The following is a 17928-nucleotide window of genomic DNA, read 5'->3' as shown; positions in this document are numbered from 1 at the left end:
TTATTATATTATTGTTCTTAAGTTGTTGATGGATCATGAACTCTAATGATTTCTCTCTAATATAACTATCTATTGACTTCTCTATAATATATATTTTGATTTATTTGAAAGGTATTTAGGATTTAAAAAAAAAACGGGTAGGACTTATTATTTCAATTTTTCCCCCTATATATATATATTAAAAATTATATTTCATGTTTATTGACTTTATAATGTAAAGTTAATATTTCCTTTTTCTGCCTTACTAATTAGGGTTCTTATTGAACAGTAGCCGTTCAAAATTTGAATTCCCATTTGGGATCACAACGGCAACGAAACAACAGAGCGGAGCCTGCCATTTTTATTTAAACAAATCTCCCTTTCACTCACCTACAACGTTACCGACCGTTCCAGAGGATAATGGCGGAGGTGGAGAAGGAGGCGACTTGGGCGGCCGCGGCTCAGGCAGATCCGGAGGGGGCGTTCTTGCTGCTCCAGCGACTTGTGGAGCGGGAGGCGGACGGCGCCGGAGCAGCGGCTGGGACGGCAGCCGGGTTCGAGTGGGAGTTGCATAAGGAAAACGTGAGGCCCTTGAAGCGCGGCCGCAAGATTAAGCTCCTCAACAGAGCCCTCAAAGCACAGGTCGATCGCGACCTTAAGGCCTCCCTCCTCCAAACCCGCAGGTGATTTTCTGTCTTCGAGGGTCTTTTTTTAGGTTCCCTCTCCTGAAAGATTCACGATCATTTTCTTTTTGGTTGTATACGCATCAGGAGGATGATCGAGGCGATTGATGAGTACCAGGGAGAGGATCCCCTTCAGCCGTGGCTCGAGTAAGAATTTCTGTAATTTTTGTGCGATTATCTGCGTCGAGGTTGTCTAATTATTTTACATGACCGGAATCAAGTTGCATAAAATGGGTTCAAGAATCATTTCCGACGGGAGGAGAATGCTCGGGGTTAGTTGTGATGTATGAGCAATGCGTGCGCACCTTTTGGCATGACGAACGTTATCGAGAGGATTTGCGGTACCTCAAAGTGTGGGTGGAATACGTGAGTGGCATTCTTTCATTTCTTTTTTTTTGTTTAAAAAAAAAATTGATATGTTCTCTCCATCTGTATGCTATATGTGATCAGTACTAGTATTATGAATATGATGGATCGTGTTTGTTTCCCAAGGCGGCCAATTGTGCTGATGCTGAAGTCATATACCAATTTTTGGAGGCAAATGAAATCGGGCAAAGTCATTCAATCTTCTACTCATCCTATGCCATGCTGCTGGAGTCTAAAAACAAGTTCAAGAAGGCTGATGAGATTTATAATCTTGGATTAGCTAGGTGAGGGGTCTCTGTTTATCTGCTGCTGGAATGAGTTACACAAGATCATGAAGTGGTTTGTTGATTCCCAGTTTGTCAACTACCTGTTCTGGTCGTTTGGCTGGGTACAATTAGTGCCTTGTTTGGTATTCTTTGGAGTTAAGATCCATATATAAAGCTTTCATCTGACTTTTGTGGAGTCTTCTTTAGATTAGGTTATTCATATTGATGTAGCGAGACTTCACTTATTTCATATATAAATGCAAAGAACTACAATCATTTATCTATATGCACTATCAATCTTCTGATTAGTGTCGTTACTCTTATCGTAGGAAGGCAAAACCAATCGAGAAGTTGGAAGCTGCATACAGGGCATTCCTTGTGCGTTCTACAAAGAGGCGCAACAAGGAAGTAAGTTTCAATGAATTTGATCGATCATGTTGAATCTGTGTTCATTCGCTCCATGTTTAAATGTATAGGAAGAGTTGCTAGATAAAACCTTGCCAGCTCGAAGCTTTGGGACTGTTTTAACAGCAGTGGACTCAAGTAAGCAGTACAACTCATTATTATTTGCATGCCGCACAAAAAAGGTTAATCATTTGTTATTTCCCAGGAAGACAAGCTGCAGAAAATCCAAGCTCATCTAGAAGGATGATCCCTCTACAGAAGTGAGTGAACTGCATAGATTTTGATCCAAGATTACTATGTTTCTTTGTGTTGAAAAAAGAGGATTCAAGCACGCTCTAAATCGATAACTGTTGCATTGATGCGTTTCTATGTTTGTTTTTGCAGGATCAATAATAATCGACCCCTCTCAGTGTACCAAGATGAAAATTCAAATACAAATGATCAACACCCGAACATGAATAAAAATGACAAGTCTTGGAATTCCCTAGGAAGTCGATCCGATCGAAACAAGGAAAATACCTCAATGCCCACCAGATGGACATCATATAAGGTTGAAGAACTGCCTTCAAAGATACCCTCGCTTACTCCATAATCATTTTGTTTCATTCATCAGGTTCCACAAAAAGGACAGGGAACAAGTTCAGCAGCACTAACTCCACTGATTGAGGTGTATGTTGATGAAGAATGTGCAGGGTATATTCACATCAACTTCATTTTTTTTTTACTTTTCACAAATTACTGTTTGACATTTAATCTCACCTCTTATTTTGCATGCGTCAGGATAAACTCAAACTCAGTTCAGGCTGCAAAGAATTTGAAGACTTCCACCTTCAAACTCGGAAACCCAGCTAGCGCAAACTTAAAGAAGTATGAGTTTGCAAACTTCCTTACACACTCTGTTGATTGAGGTTATTTGCCTGATCATCTTGTCCTCTTCTTGAACAGGGAAACAGAAATGCTCAAAGACGATCCATTGAGGAACTTTCGCTTAAGTAGTCTCAGATAGCCGGCATCCAGGTCAATGCTCTAGGTTGGCTGATCTTTCAGTGGGTGGCTATATGTATTCCCGACGTGTGTGCTTCTCGTGTTCGCACTCGAGCTGATTGAATTGATGGAATGTTGTCATTTTAAAAACCGCAATTTGTTTCATTTGAAGCTGCTTGGTCATTCATTTCCTGTGATGTCCAAGCAAAGCAGTCTGTTCCACTGAACTCAGTTAATGATCGCATGCATGAGTTCAAGGACGATTCATTCATTCCTTTAATGTCCGCTTGCATGGTGGTGACCACACATGGATGAAGTAGTTAGTGTTGGACAACTAAGAAAGTGTGATGGGAGGGAGGTGGTGGTCTGGTGGAGAATAGTTGGAAGAACACATGAGCAACGCTTGGGCCTCTCCATGTGCTCCATGATCCCACTCATCTTGTCCATGGCACATTTATGATCCATGAATGGATAGATGATAGATGGATTACATGTAGTGCAATACAAGCAACTATTCCACTCTCTCTACTCAAGTGTTAATATATCTTTTTTAATAGTTTTGTTATTATTTTTTTAAAAATAAATAGTTAGACATCTATCCCAAAAGACTATATAAGAAAGCATTGGACAGGAGCATGTCTTGCATGAAATGGGGCTCCTCTGGCAGAGGACACTCACGCTGTGTTTAATGTGTTTTGCAGCTTCTTCTTCAGAAGCTGCTCTTTTCCATCACCATTCTCATCCACCAAATCGCAACTCCACCGCCGCCGGCGCCGTCGCGGAGAGAGCAAGTGACCAGCTTGTATATCATCCGGCTGCTTTTCCCATACCCGCGGATTCTGCCATCGGCGCGCGTGTCAGCCCACCGGCCGGTGGGATCAATGGTGGAGGAGGTGGCGGAGGCGGCAACGGCGGTTACGGCTACGGATGGGGTAGCGGCAGCGGCGGCGGGGGAGGAGGCGGCGGCGGAGGTAACAGCGGGGGCGGAGGTGGAGGCGGGCAAAGCGGCGGTGGAGGCAGTGGAGGGAATGGCAGCGGCGAAGGTAGTGGCTATGGAGGAGGAGATGGCAGTGGAGCAAAGAACGGTCATGGAAAAGGTAGCGGCTGCGGCAGTAGGAGATGCGGTGGAGGCCGTGGAACTGGACATGGCCACCGCCGTGGCGGCGGCGATTCTGTTGGCCGGAGCTTCAGACCAACCAATCCACGTGGAGATTAAGGATTTGGTCCTTAATTAACAGATCAAGAACGTTTTATGTGGTTGATGGTTCCTCATTGTGCTCTAATTTCTAGAAATGTATTATTATCTTTTTAATTTTTGCCTTATAATTAACATATGCGGGCAGTTTGACGAAACCGACAACGATCTTCGTCATGCCCAAACGCGCGGCAGAAACAAAAACACGTGTCTTTGAACGTGAAAGAGAGAGAAAGAGGGAGGAGCGTCACGTGCTAACTCGCTCTCCCTCACTCACTCCTCCGCCGTGCGACACAACCATGGGCTCTGTTTCCCTCAAGATCGGCGACGGCACCGCTCGCTTCCGCCGCGCCACCCTCTGCTCCTCCGCCCTCCACCTCCTCATGCTCGCTTCCGTTGTCACCACTAACCTCTTCGCCCTCTACGCGTTCACCTTATCCCCCTCCCCCTCTTCTGCTCCCCTCCTCATCGACCCCGGCACCGCCGCCCATCCCCGCAACATCTCCCTCATCTCTGAGAATGTCGCCCTCATCGTACGCGAGATCGAGGCCTCGGAGCGCCGACTCCACCAGATCGAGCGCGAGCTCGCTGGCTACGACACCTTCGATCCAGCCAAGTCCTCTCTCCCGCCGGACCTCAAGCTTTTCCTCGCTCGCAACCCCCTGCCCCTCGGCCGCGACGCTCGTTCCGGCATAACCGAGATGGTGTCTTCCGTCGCTCACTCTTGCGCCCGGTCTTCCGCCGCCGATCTCCTCAACCGCTATATGTCCTATAAGCCCGCTGCCCCTTGCCCCCTCGACGATCCCTTCCTCCCTCAGAAGCTCGTCGCCAAGGCCTGCGAACCCCTCCCTCGGCGACGCTGCCTTTCGAGCTCAACAGCTACCGCTGCAGCCTCTCGCCTTCCCTTTCCTCAGTCTCTCTGGAGCCCCGGCACCAAGAATCCTGGCGCCGGAGTCTATGGCCTAGACAAGCAATTATGGATCAAACCCCGGTGGAAAAGTGATTTCTTGATCGATGCTGTCCTGGCTCTCGGCCGCGGTGGGATCCGGATCGGGTTTGACATCGGCGGCGGAGCTGGGAATTTTGCGGCCCGCATGGCTGAGCGGAACGTCACCATCGTGACGTCGACCATCGAAGTAGGGGGGAAGCAAATGAACGAATTCATAGCTGCTCGAGGCCTCTTTCCTCTGCTCCTCTCCCCTTCACAGAGGTTTCCATTCTTTGACTCGGTATTCGATCTGGTGCACACAATGAATGCCTTGGACGAGGGCGGAGCTCCAGCACTGGGGCAGGCAAGCCGTACACAGGCGCTAGAGTTCTTGCTGTTCGATATCGATCGCGTCCTCAGACCAGGGGGATTCTTCTGGCTCGATAACTACCTCTGCGCCGGCGATGAACGGAAGCGCATGGTCACCAGGCTGATAGAGAGGCTGGCGTACAAAAAACTTAAATGGGAGGTCGGGGAGAAGGCCGAAGCCAGCGGCACGGAGAAGGCACAACTGTATCTCTCCGCTCTGCTACAGAAGCCAGCTAGAGGCTGAAGTGCATCACTGTCGATGGAGGATACATGCTATCAAGGTAAGTGGAAATTTGCAGTTCAATTCTTTGATCCCCATTGTTTTGGTTGAATTTATATGGATATAGTTCCTTGACTAGTAAATTTCATGGAATTCATTGATCAAGTTACTGAATGAAGAATAAGTGTAACACCAGAACTGTGTTTGTTCTCTCATTTAACTGGGCTGCTTCAGGTGGGTTTAGAGTAGCTGATTATGTGCTTAAGGATTACAGTGCTACCATGATTGAATTCCTTTCTGAAACAAAGGAAATTCTCCTACTTCTGTTATAGAATATGCACTTCATTATCTTTTTTGTCGATGTTTGTTAATCTTCTGTGCAATGACTAAATGGTCTTAGGTTCGTCACCAAAGGATAACAAGACATTTTTTATTATCTCAACAGCCAAAGTTTGAACATGTAAACCTGTTATACAAATAGTTTCAGTTGCAGACTTTTATGTGAATCCTTTAAATGCTTTCAGGTACCATTATTGAAATGGTATGGCTGAGAGCATACCATTCTTTATGGTTCATGATTGAATGCAAATTTTATGAAGCCTCTTTCCTTGCATAGTCCTTTATGTATCCATTCTTTAGACCAAGTGTTTCCATTTCCTTTATCATGTGTGTCATTCTTTGAGGCCAAGTTTACCTGGGAGGAGAGTTCAGAAGAAAGAGAGATGGCAAAGGAGAGGATAAGTGAAGAAACTCTTCTCATTCCTGGTTTAATATTCACAGAATTTTATAGTTTTTCATCCGTCCTCTACATTCCTTTTTTTTTTTTAAGAAGTGATGATATTTTTGTAACTTTATATATATTTAATCTTCCTTCCCTTTCTTCCCAAACAAGGTAACACATGTTACGTTAGTGAACCTTCCATTCCTTCCAAATAAGAAGAACATAACTATTTTTTTTTCTCCCGTTCTCTTTCTTCTCTTCCTCTTTTTTTAATGAACTTTCTCTCACCCCATCCAAACGAGTGTAAGTGTCAGCCCTACATTGCCTCGCCTGCCAACCTGATGATTGCAACCACTGTCTCGCCTGCCTAACCCAGCACTACCTTTCCTCAACCTACAACTGCCCGAGTCACCTTCTTGATGAAGACTCGACCTGCTTCACGTTTTTCTTTGATGAAAGGGAAGTGACAAATCAGGAAATTTCCTTCCACAGCAGTACTGCATCTGCCCTGTTTTGGCTGGCATGAGTTTTTTTGGGTACCAACACTTTGTAAAGAGAGGAGGCAGTTTCTTTCCTCCAGATTTGAAGCAAGCAATCTAGGGAGCGTTGAGATACAATCAAAAATATATAGAAAAGATTCTAGAATGATAAGACAGGAGATCTTATTAGTATGAAGCATTTTTGGTAACAGGGAGAGCCTTTCAGTGTGAGTTTGGCAACATTCTTTAGATTATTCACATTTGTATTTCTCTCCTTGGGTGGGAATTGCGAAATAAAGAGAGACCCTTCTAAAAAAAAAATGATAAAATTTAAATGCCTAGCATCCTTTGATTGCGTTCCCCATTTGGAAGAAAATTCTTACAAATACGTCATAGCTGGGGATCGAACCGCGGGTCCATAAGTCACAATCCGAATGTCCTACCGTTGCACCATTGCCCCGGAGACAAGAGAGACCCTTCTCAAGGGATCTCTTTGGATTGTCTTCGTACGAGTTTCCTTCATCGACTTGTGCTGAATAACTATATTAACCTCTTTAGTTACTACACATGCTTCTGCAACACAATGTTAATCTGATCTGTTCTAAGCTAACTTAAAAAGTTCAAAACGAAACTGGAACAATGGGCATTATTACTCTTCCTATGGTTTCAGCTTATTGACAATGCGTACAACTATTATCTAAGTCAACTACTCTTAAAATTTACCAAACTCGGACCTCCGATTTCTTCCATAGGGAGGGAGATCTTTTGGTAGCAATTTTTGCGTCTGGAACAGCATTTTCATATGTTTCTTTATGAAATGTTTATGCTACTTCGACTGGGCTTCTAAATGACAACTATAAGTCTCCATATCGCTAACAGCTTGTGTTGTTTCTATTTGGTCCTTACTTCAATTTCTGAATTACAACGTATTGTTAATCAATGTTTGCCCTTACCTGCAAACTCTTGGTCTCGGATCCCCAACTCAAATTATACACACCAGATTATATTGTGTGATAGATTATATAAATCGAGAAACTGCAGTTGATCATGATGAAAGAGTATATTGTTTCTGCTTTGTTTAGATTCGATCTCGTTCATTTCAATAATTTTATTTCGTTGTAATTAATTCAACGATGTCTCAAGTGCAACTGGTTAAGTAATCACGCGTCGTATGATTTTGACTTAACGGGTCGGATCCAAAGAGATAGATCTCAGATCCGTCAAAGAAATCTGAGGGATATGCGTTTAGTGGACTCGATCGTAACTTCTCTCTTGTTGCCTTTCCGATCGAAAGTCTTCCGACCACTAAAATGAGCCGCCGCCTTCGCCGCGGGGGAGATGATCCGGCTGAGGCCGATGTCGACCAGTTACTCCGCGCTGTGGAGGACGATCTCCTTCTAAAGCTCAGCGTTGGAACTTACTCCTCTCGCTCATCGCCCTTGGACCCACACCTCGCTCGCCGCTTCGAGGACCTGAAGTCGCCCCCTCCGCCTCCATCCTCGGCGGTACAGCCTCGTCCTTCGGATCCTCTCAGAACCGTGACGAAGGGAGGAGCTTCGTTGGCATCGGACGATGGGCAGTGGGGGGAGGTCCTGGGGGATGACCTCGCGATCAGATTCGCGGCCCTCAAGGGATCCTCCAGCTCGGGTGCCGGGAGATCGGATCCGGGTATCAAGAATTCAGGTCTGGCGACGCCGCAAAGGAAACTTCCCTTCGAAGAGGAGGAGGAGGAAGAAGAGGAGGAGGAGGGTGGAGTTTCGAAGAAGGAGGTGGATAAATTGCTGCAGTGGGCGATGGACGCGGCTCGGCTTGATCCTTCGAAGAGCGACGATGAGGATGACAGCAGCGAGGATGAGGAGGATTTGGACTTGAAGAGGAAGATCGGGAAAGACGAGAAGGTGAAGCCCAAGAAGAGGTTTTTCTTCTAGCTCTGATTTCCATTACATACATATGTCATGTTCTTGTCATTACTAATTGTTGGTCTGATATTTAAATGCAATTAAAGCATTTATGACTCTAGATGTGCCTATATATTCTGGTGAATGTCATAGACGAGATTGTTCTCTTTACAATTTTGTTAATCTCAGTAGAAAAAAGGAGAGAATACTCAGTATGGCAATTCAATTCACATCGACAAAGATGCATGTACACACAAATTGAACGGTTACAACACAAAACAATGAAGCAATCCAGTTCGAGCTCAAACAAATATATAGAATGATCTAAAACATTTAATCAGTACACCAAGAAATAGGAAGAGAATACTTTGGACTTTCTTCTTCTTGCTTATTACTAGGGGACCAATGATGATTGGAGTTTTAGAGGAGCTTGAACTAGTGCCTCTACCCTTTTCTTGACCATGCAGTGGAACACCCTTCTCCGATGTTCATGTAACCTGTCTCCACGAGCTCAGCTGCCTTCACTGCTACTTCCTCGCGTGCAAAGGCAAAGATCCACCCTCCTCAATCATCTCTATGAACTCCCTATTGTACCCATCTTCCTTGACCAATCCCCTTTAATGTGACCTTAAGGGACCATTGCCCTTGCCCATTGCAGGTGATGACATGGAGACGATGGGCTTGATGTCCTCATCCATCCACTATCATGGAATGACAATTCCATGACTAAGGCCATAGGGTGAAAGCTAGGAGGGAAGTCATTTCATATAATGTGAACCATGGTGGTGTCATCAGCTTTCCTATTGCTGCAAGGGGTGGCCAATCTTTGGGTTTTGGTCATTCTACCCATAATTCTCTGAGCAGTATTGACCCATTAGAAACTTAAAGATTGGTTAAACTAGATCCAAATATTTTTAAAAGTGAAAATAAAATAAAATGTAATAATTTAATAACAAGATAAGAAAAAGTAAAGCTTCAAAACTTTAACAATATTGAATTTTATTTTTCACTTGCTGATACTGCTAGAAAAGTAAACCATCAAATCTTACCTTATCAGAAAAGTAAAATTTTGTTCACAGATACTAATCAAATCAATAAAATAAGTTTATCAATCAACAATATCAAAAGTTACATAACAGTGTGGATCATGTATATTAAATTATTAATATATGTATAAATAATGTTGGATCATATAATTTATATTAAATAAAATGATTTATTAATATTATTACTAAATATGATATAAGATGAGCTTTAAGTTGATTTAAAAGGATTTTTTAATTTGTATTGCTTGCTTTGTCTTAATTTTAAAGCAATTAGTTAACCATGATAATGATATCATAATCCAATAGTTTTCATATTTAGTTATTAACAATGATTTTAGACTATTATATGTTACAATATTTTCAAATAATATTATTTATTAGATAGATTAATGAGATGCATTATAATAATAATAATTTAATTTAGTCAATTATGAACTCTTGTGGCAAAATGTGATAATGCTCATCCCTTCGTCGTTTGTTATCCTCTGATTGAGGAATTCCTAGTAAGTGCGAGTCATCAGCTCGCGTTGACTACGTCCCTGCCCTTTGTACAAGTAGATGCAGAAGATAATGCTCATCCCAAACATCCATCAATACTAGTTCAATAGCGATTTAAAAGGAGGTAAATCATAGTGACTAAGCAACCTCATCAGGTGGAAGAGATTTTATTCACCAACCCCGAGTCAATTATGAACTAGTCTTAAAGTTATTAGTATTTTTAATATAATTTAAATTATATAAACAATTAAAGTTGTATCTTAAATCATTTTAGTGAATTATCTAATTGTGAATTGAATCCAACTGTAGATCATAAGATTTAGGGAAAAAATTATAAACATTGTTAATAGTACTTTTGATGCTATAAACATAACTTTATGTTACAAATGTTTACATTTATGTTATTTCTTTTTTACTTGGACGTCAAAATGTTGATCTTATCTTCTTCTACAATGAAAAAAAAAACATTAAATTTAGCATATGTACAAGGACCACAACCCATTGCCTCAGCCCCAAGTTTGCATCCTGCTTAATTAAGTTGGCAGATGTGTGCATGATGGCAGTGTTTCTTACTCTAGCAGTACAGATAAACACATCATCCTGTGGGGATTCTTGTCCTTTGTGTTTATTTCTCTGCAGAAGATTGATGGATGATGCCCTACATTTTGGGGCAACAAATGCATATACTTTGCCCTGGTTGCCTTGGTACCATTCCTTTACCGTGAAGAGGAGAGGAAGAGCCTAACAATTACCCTGATCAAGCCTCATTTATTTTCCACTGGTCTTGTCCTTGTATCAATTCTGATATGGCTAGGCAATAATTCAATGTTATTAATGGGTCATTAATTTGCACTGCTGAAAGAGCCTCATCCACCATTGTCACTTGAGATTTGGAGGATGAAGTTCTCAATTATTGAAGAAAATAATTAGCAAAGTGGTTGCTGATATATGTCTGCCAATTAGAAATTTACAAGTTTCTCTTTGCATATGCTTCATCACCTTTTGACCACTCCATCAATTTGATCATCTTCTCCACTAACCTTATCTATCCAGTTTTGTGCTAACTTGTTCTGTTATCTTTCTATGCACTTTTGCAATGAATAGTGGACTTGAGGAAAACCTGTTGTTTTGTTTTGGTTACAATGTTCTGAAATATCTTTGTTTAAACTATGATTTGAATTATGTAAAATATTTATGTCCATGCCTTATCATCAGGCTATTTTCTTTTTTAGCATGATAGCTCCACTGCCAGGTAGCAGCAGGACCATTTTCTTTTTCTCTTAGGTTCTTAGTAAAAGTTTGTTACTGTGAACAGATTCAGTGTTCATCTTTTTTTTTTTTTTTTTTTTTTTTTTGGAGTTTAGACAGATTCAGAGTTAATCTTTTTCATGTGTCTGTAGCATTGCTTTGATTATTTAAGTCGCATCATGCAACTGACTCTTCTGTAAAATCAAAGCCAGAAACTTTCTTCTGTATCTCTCTCTATAGACGACTAGCTAAATCACCAAGAAGGCGACCATGGCGGAGTCTCACGCAGGCACTGGCGGAGTGGTCCACCACCCTCCGGCGCCGGAGCCGGCAGAGAGCAGCAGCAACGCCACAGCCAACAAGTGGGGCCCCTACTCCGGCGTCGGCGACTTCGGCACCAACATGGCCATCGTCCTCGCTTCCCTCTTCTGTACCTCCCTCCTCGCCTTCTCCCTCGGCGCCGCCGTCCGCTTCCTCCTCCGCCGCCTCCGCCGGGAACGCCAGCCTCTGGAGAAGCCGGAGATGATGGAGGCGGCAGCGCCGGCTTTGCTGTTCTCGGCGGGGGACACGAGGCTGGCCGGGGCGGCGGCGGAGTGCGCCATCTGCCTGGCGGACTTCGCGGACGGCGACGCCGTGCGGGTGTTGCCGGGATGCGGACACGGGTTCCACGCCCAGTGCGTCGAGCGGTGGCTGGTGGCCAGCAGAACGTGCCCGACATGCCGCCAGGTGTGCGGTGACGAGGAGCTGACACGAGCGCAGAAAACGGCGTAAATAATCAGCAGTCGGCGTTCGTTTTCTGTCACTTGCGAAAGATAATGAAGGATCGTTTGGGTTAAGTTCGTCACTTCAGTTACTTGTTTTTCTTATCGTTCTCTTCTTGTTCCTTCCGTTTGATTTTCCTAGAAAGATTAAATCAACCTGATAATGAGTTTATCAAATTTCTGGTTATGCTCTCCGGAGTGCATCATAGTTTTTTGTCTTTTTTTATCATTGTGTTCGTCCTCCACCTTATCCATCTATTCTATCCTTTGTCTCTTCCCATTCTTAGACTGCTCTACCTTATCCTCAAGTTGATCTGGACAGTAGACCTGCTATGCTATGTAGCTCTACCATTACGCTTTAGTGGATGATGATCTTGTAGAAAATATTTTTTTGCTTCTGCAGAATACATATATTGAGTTTGATTGCTAGTATATTGAAGTCTCAGAGATACTTGTAGGTTTGAAGTCTTTCTTGGCAAGTGAAGTTCCAATGGATTAAAGAGAACTAGAAGTTACCCTTGACAGTAGCTTTTAGCAGTAGGTAAAATTCCAATAAGTGGAGGATTAGACATTTGACAAGAAGTGGATTAGATATCTGACAGAAGTCTGAGAGATGGAAAGTCCCAACCGATTAAAGAGTATCCGATGCTTAACAAAAAAGAGTCGATGGTGGAGAGTTCTACAACAATTCAATGACACATATTAACTTCTTTAGATTTTAAGTTTTGAATATGAGAAGTGATAGGATGGAAAGTAGAACTTATAGGTGACCTGACAGAGCTAAGTCAAAAATCAAAGTATAAGTGGAGGTCAAAATCAAATATAGATGAAAGATAAAAGTAGCTTGGTCTGTCTAACTCCATCAGCTTGGTCTATTTCGCTGATTCAAGAGGATTTATAGTCTTTAACTCCATCAGTTCGGTCCACTCAATTAAAGGATTCAAACTTTTCGACTCTATCAGCTCGATCCATCCGATTCTAGAGTACTCAGGCTATTCGGCTCCATCAGTTTGGTCCACTCGACTCTAGAGGACTCAAACTTCTCGATTTTATCAGCTCAGTCCATTTGATTCTAGAGAGCTCAGACTCCTCAACTTCGTTAGTTCGATCCACTCAACTCTAAAGGATTCAAATTTCTTGATTCCGTCAGCTCAGTCGAATCGATTCTCGAGGATTCAGACTTCTCGACTTCATTAGCTCGGTCATTCCAATTTCAGAGGATTTAGACTCCTCAAACTCCTTTAGCTTACATCATATGAGTCACTGACAGTTACTATAAATATTTTCAAACACAACACTACGATTGAATGGAGGAATAATTGTGTGGTTGTCAGGCTTAGTCCCTTAGATGCTCTTCCACGTATATGTGACATCCACTAGTGGAAAAGCAGATAATGACTGTCGGATTTGATCTTTCATTATTATTAACATGGAGATGTCTATACCATTCTAACCTCTGTTTGTCCAGTACCTTACTCGCCCTCAAATCGTCTTCTCATCATCATCAAAATAGCTTGAATCACTATTGACTTTATATATAATCATTGACCACTTAATAGTGGTGAGTAGATCCAACAAACACATAGAATATGTATATATTTGCCTAGATATATGAGTTGAAAAATGAAAATCAAGACCGTTCATGTATTTATTTCTAAGACCCAAAAGATATACACGTAAAGCAGTATTTGTTTAAACAATTTAGTTTCAATAAATACATTGGTGGATGAAAAATAAAAATAATTAACTATTTATCTGATTATCCAAGAACAAGAAAATTAAGAAAAATTCACATGTGTAACACAAAAATAAATCTATAACTTCCGTAGAATAATCTAAAAAATATTAATTAATAAAACAATAGAATAAGCAAAAAAAAATTACTCTGAAAATGTTTTTTAAGATATCAATGCACGGTTCGGTTCAATGCACGGTTTAGGGGCAGGGGCAGTTTTGGAAGACCACGAACAGGATTTGCCCGTGTTTCTCTCGCCTCCCTCTGCTTCTCCTCTCTTCTCTCGGCCGATGGAACCACAACCTCCGCGATCTGCGATCTCCCTGAGCACCAGCAACGAGGACAAGGAGAGGAAGAAGAAGAATGAGCTCGACGGATGCCCAAGAATCCGCCGGGTGGGAGGAGCTACGCAAGGAAGCCAGGAAGATTGAGGGTGACCTGGACGTCAAACTCTCCTCCTACGCCAAGCTCGCTTCCATATTCACCCACTCTTCCGGTACGCTCTTGGCCCTCCCTTTCTCTTCTCCGCACTTCTCCATACTCGGAATCGGTGTTTAATGGAGATAGGTGATTCACGTTTCTCCCTTGCGGTGTCCATCGACCACCTTAGTCGATGACTCGATTTCCAATCTTACTGCATATGCGTGTTTATGTACTTTAGATACAAAATTTTCTCTTGAACTTCCGAGAATCGTCAAGATCTTACTGTGCCGTGTTATTTTTGTAGGCTGAGTTCATCTTTGATTGGGTTGGCGGATCCTTTATTATAGTGCATTCTTTTGCCTAAAGTTTATTTTCTTTCGTGGGACGATAGTAAATATGTGTATATCTTTTAATCTGTTCGTAAAATTTGAATCTTGATCCATGGTTGATTGATAATAAATTGGTTGGCAAAGCCTAATTGTGTGATGAATTTGAGCAAATGGGGAAAAAGTGCTAGTAAATGTTTCTTTACTTTGACACTTGTATAATTTCAAAAGGTCAGAACAAAGAACAAATAAACTGTTGGGATACAATCAAAGTCTCACATTGGAAATACATAGAAAAGATTTTGAGATTATAAGAGAGAGATATCTATATTGGTATGAGACCTTTTGGGTAAAACCCAAAAATAAAATCATAAGGATATGAGCACAAAGTGGACAATATCATACCGTTTTGGAGATATTTGTGGATTCCATCGGACCTAACATAAACATCCTTACCAATAACTATAATCCTTTATTTGATGTTTCAGGGAGATTTTTGTAGTTGTTTGTTAGTTGATGCGACTAGCTTGCCACTATTTCAATTAGTTGAGTTGTGTCTTGTTGATCATAGCAAATTTTTGGGGTGTTTTCATTAGGGGATGAGTAGACAACCAATTACTGAGGGAAAGAACAGGCTTTGGTTATATGCTTTTTGTGAGAAAACCTTTATGAATCTTTACAGACAAATGCAGATAGGATAATTGTTGTTTTAGTAATTGAAACTCATTCACTATTTTGGTTTTGTTTTGTTTTTTAATCTTTTTTCCAGTATTTGGTGAAGTATGTTTTAAGTTATTGAAATTTGGTTTTACGCCAGCTTCTACTTTAAGCTTCCATTTATGTCCTAGAAAAATCCATTTAGATTGTGTTTATGTTCATAGAGTAAGATGGATATTCAGGTAATGGAGACAATGGATCGCCCACTGTAGGATCTAACAGATCATGGAAGTCCATGGAGATGGAAATTGAATCCTTACTAGAGAAGTTATTGGATGTCAATGATTCCATGAGTCGATGTGCTGCATCAACAGCTGCTACAACTTCAATAAATCAAAAACTTGCAAGACATAGAGACATACTTCATGAATTCACACAGGTATAACTTTTTTATTTATGTTATTTTTATTTTGCTTTAAATTATTTCTCAGCATCATCTGGGAGCTTTCCAGATGAATTTTCTTGTTGAATTGGAGGTTTAAGCTCAACTAGAACTTAAAGGTTCATTTCCTGCAATCTATTAATTCCTTTTCACTCAGAATTTTTGCAAGCTATTTTCTTGAAAAAGGAAGAAAAATAGTACTTGAAAGGAGAGTTACATTCTGTCAATTATCTGATTTTTTTGTCACTAAATCACTATTTTAAGCCTTAAGAGTACCATGTGTGGTTGTAATGTTAAAACACATAATGTTTTATTCTTTTTGCCAACTATCTGGTACTTATGAAGCTAACAATTTGTTAATTTTCTGTTTGATTCTTGATCTAGATTAACAAGTTTATTTCTGCTAGTTAGAAAATTAAATTAAGAAGGTTCTTCAAGTAGCAGGTGTCTCTTCATCGATCATCCCTGTAATTGAAATATGCATTTATCATCTTCTGTTTTGTTTTGCTTAGTAAAGAACATTGATATATAAGTGTTTTCCTTATAGCTTATGAAGTGCACTTATGCCATTATCATTTTCTATGTTTTCCAGTGCTTGTTACAAATCCTGTTTAGGAATTTAGAAGAACCAAAGGGAACTTGAACTCTATGAGGGAGCATGCTGAGCTCCTCAACTCTGTCAGAGATGATATCACTGAATCCAAGGTGAGCATAAATCAAATAGCGTATCGAAATTATGTCCTTTTTTTTTATGATATGGGTTGTATGATCTATTTCTTTGTACAGGGATCAGGTGGTATGTCACCTAGGGTAAGTTTGCTGAGGGAGAGAGCAGCAATTCACGGAAACATCAGTCAAGTAAGATCTCTAAATCCTAATATTTGGTAGACGGAAACACAGTTGTATGTTTTAAACACCAACAAGATAATATATAGAAGTAGAAGGAACTACTACCAGAAATTGATCCTAGTTTTCCTCATTTCAATAAGCCTTATGACCTCTTATGCTGAGGAAATAGTTTACAGAAAAGAGAATTTAGTTGTTGAGAAACATGTGAATAATTGAGATGGTTTGGACAACTAACATGGTGCTGTCAGATGAACTAAATGTTTACCCTTGCTATATATACACTTGTGTTCATGTTCTTTAAGCCTGCATGCTAATTTCAATCCTACTAACTGTGTGACTTACAAATTTATTTCTCCTGGAAATATGATTTAGGGTAGAAATCCTTCCATACACATTATTTTGGGATAAGAGACTTTTTACATGTCAACAATTTTGACTCGTATACACTGCTCGGTTCCACCCAGATTGAGGAGTTGATAAGTCAAGCACAAGCAGCAAGATCAGTTTTGGGGTCTCAAGGAGCTTTATTTAGTGATGTTCAGGGAAAAGTGAAGCAGCTGGGTGATAAATTTCCTGTTATTCGCGGCGTACTTGGTATGCAAGATCTGTTCATCACACATATAGATTTTTCTTTTTCTTTGTCAAGTAGAAAAAAGAAAATTACTGAACGGTAATTTGTTCTTCGGTGGATCGCAGGTGCCATCAGGAGGAAGCGATCAAAGGATACTCTTATCCTTTCCGCAGTCATTGCATTCTGCATATTGTTTATAATTATTTACTGGCTTTCGAAGTGATCATTGGCAAATTGGTTTTATGCCCAATGGCTATCAAAATTATGCGTTTGATGAATGATCAACACTCCATCCATTTCTCAGATATCATCATCGAGCCCAATTTTTTAGAGCATGATCGCGATATCTCTCATAGGCTGTCCCTTTCCTCAATTTACTTGAGTGGAGTAACTTAAGACCAGTGGAAAGGATGAGGGAATACCGCTGCTGCCATGATCGTGATCATTTTTTTTTCAGGTAAACAACAGCCCAGAAGAATTATCTTCATCTGCACAAACTGCCCTTTTTTCTTCTTTTTTTAGTTGCATATTTACTGTGGTTGATTTGTATGTTCTTTTGCTTGAAAAATAATCAATTTCGTAAGCTTCTATTTAAATTTCTACAGCTTTCATCTGTCTTTCTATCCTATTCCTTGTGTTATATTCTAACAAAGTTTCTGTAGTTTATAACTGTTTCTTATGTTAATATTGGTTCGTTTCTTATATTTTCTAACTGTTTCTTTGTTTCTCATGATTTGTATGCTTGCTTAGAATATTTTTAGTAAACTAGTGAAAACCAAGTCAATTCTTTTTAGATATACATTTTACCTCATGACATCAAAACAAACTAAAGGCATTTCCACATGGATATAAAACAAAAACTATGTTCGTGAGGACTTA

The 17928-nt window shown here is 40.9% G+C and overlaps 5 protein-coding genes across 5 annotated transcripts; all 5 read left to right on the top strand.

The window, feature by feature from the left end:
- The first annotated feature begins 399 nt into the window (after positions 1–399).
- Positions 400–2705, top strand: LOC141838801 (mitotic spindle checkpoint protein BUBR1). The gene is made up of 11 exons (XM_074726383.1): positions 400–662; positions 750–809; positions 884–1028; positions 1155–1312; positions 1624–1702; positions 1771–1837; positions 1905–1959; positions 2084–2249; positions 2313–2392; positions 2480–2566; positions 2645–2705. Exons 1-11 carry the CDS (start codon positions 400–402, stop codon positions 2703–2705), a joined length of 1221 nt encoding a protein of 406 aa, XP_074582484.1.
- A 1466-nt stretch (positions 2706–4171) lies between these two features.
- LOC141841511 (putative methyltransferase At1g29790) lies at positions 4172–5560 on the top strand. The gene has a single exon (XM_074729684.1). It carries the CDS (start codon positions 4178–4180, stop codon positions 5417–5419), a length of 1242 nt encoding a protein of 413 aa, XP_074585785.1. The 5' UTR covers positions 4172–4177; the 3' UTR covers positions 5420–5560.
- Positions 5561–7868: 2308 nt separating this feature from the next.
- On the top strand, positions 7869–8956 carry LOC141840588 (uncharacterized). The gene has a single exon (XM_074728628.1). The coding sequence runs from the start codon at positions 7906–7908 to the stop codon at positions 8521–8523; it is 618 nt and encodes a 205-aa protein (XP_074584729.1). The 5' UTR covers positions 7869–7905; the 3' UTR covers positions 8524–8956.
- On the top strand, positions 8365–12239 carry LOC141840589 (RING-H2 finger protein ATL79-like). The gene is made up of 2 exons (XM_074728630.1): positions 8365–8510; positions 11526–12239. Exon 2 carries the CDS (start codon positions 11556–11558, stop codon positions 12054–12056), a length of 501 nt encoding a protein of 166 aa, XP_074584731.1. The 5' UTR covers positions 8365–8510; positions 11526–11555; the 3' UTR covers positions 12057–12239.
- Positions 12240–13993: 1754 nt separating this feature from the next.
- Positions 13994–17734, top strand: LOC141841049 (Golgi SNAP receptor complex member 1-2-like). Its single transcript, XM_074729174.1, has 6 exons — positions 13994–14277; positions 15430–15626; positions 16245–16334; positions 16416–16487; positions 16943–17072; positions 17175–17734. Exons 1-6 carry the CDS (start codon positions 14145–14147, stop codon positions 17270–17272), a joined length of 720 nt encoding a protein of 239 aa, XP_074585275.1. The 5' UTR covers positions 13994–14144; the 3' UTR covers positions 17273–17734.
- The last annotated feature ends 194 nt before the right edge of the window (positions 17735–17928 follow it).

This window comes from Curcuma longa, chromosome 11, assembly GCF_044706935.1.
Source record: "Curcuma longa cultivar G26 ecotype Majalengka, Jawa Barat chromosome 11, ITB_CL_G26_1.1, whole genome shotgun sequence".
NCBI lineage: Eukaryota > Viridiplantae > Streptophyta > Magnoliopsida > Zingiberales > Zingiberaceae > Curcuma > Curcuma longa.
Note: the sequence above shows the minus strand (reverse complement) of the source record. Positions and strands in the feature narration are given on the sequence as shown.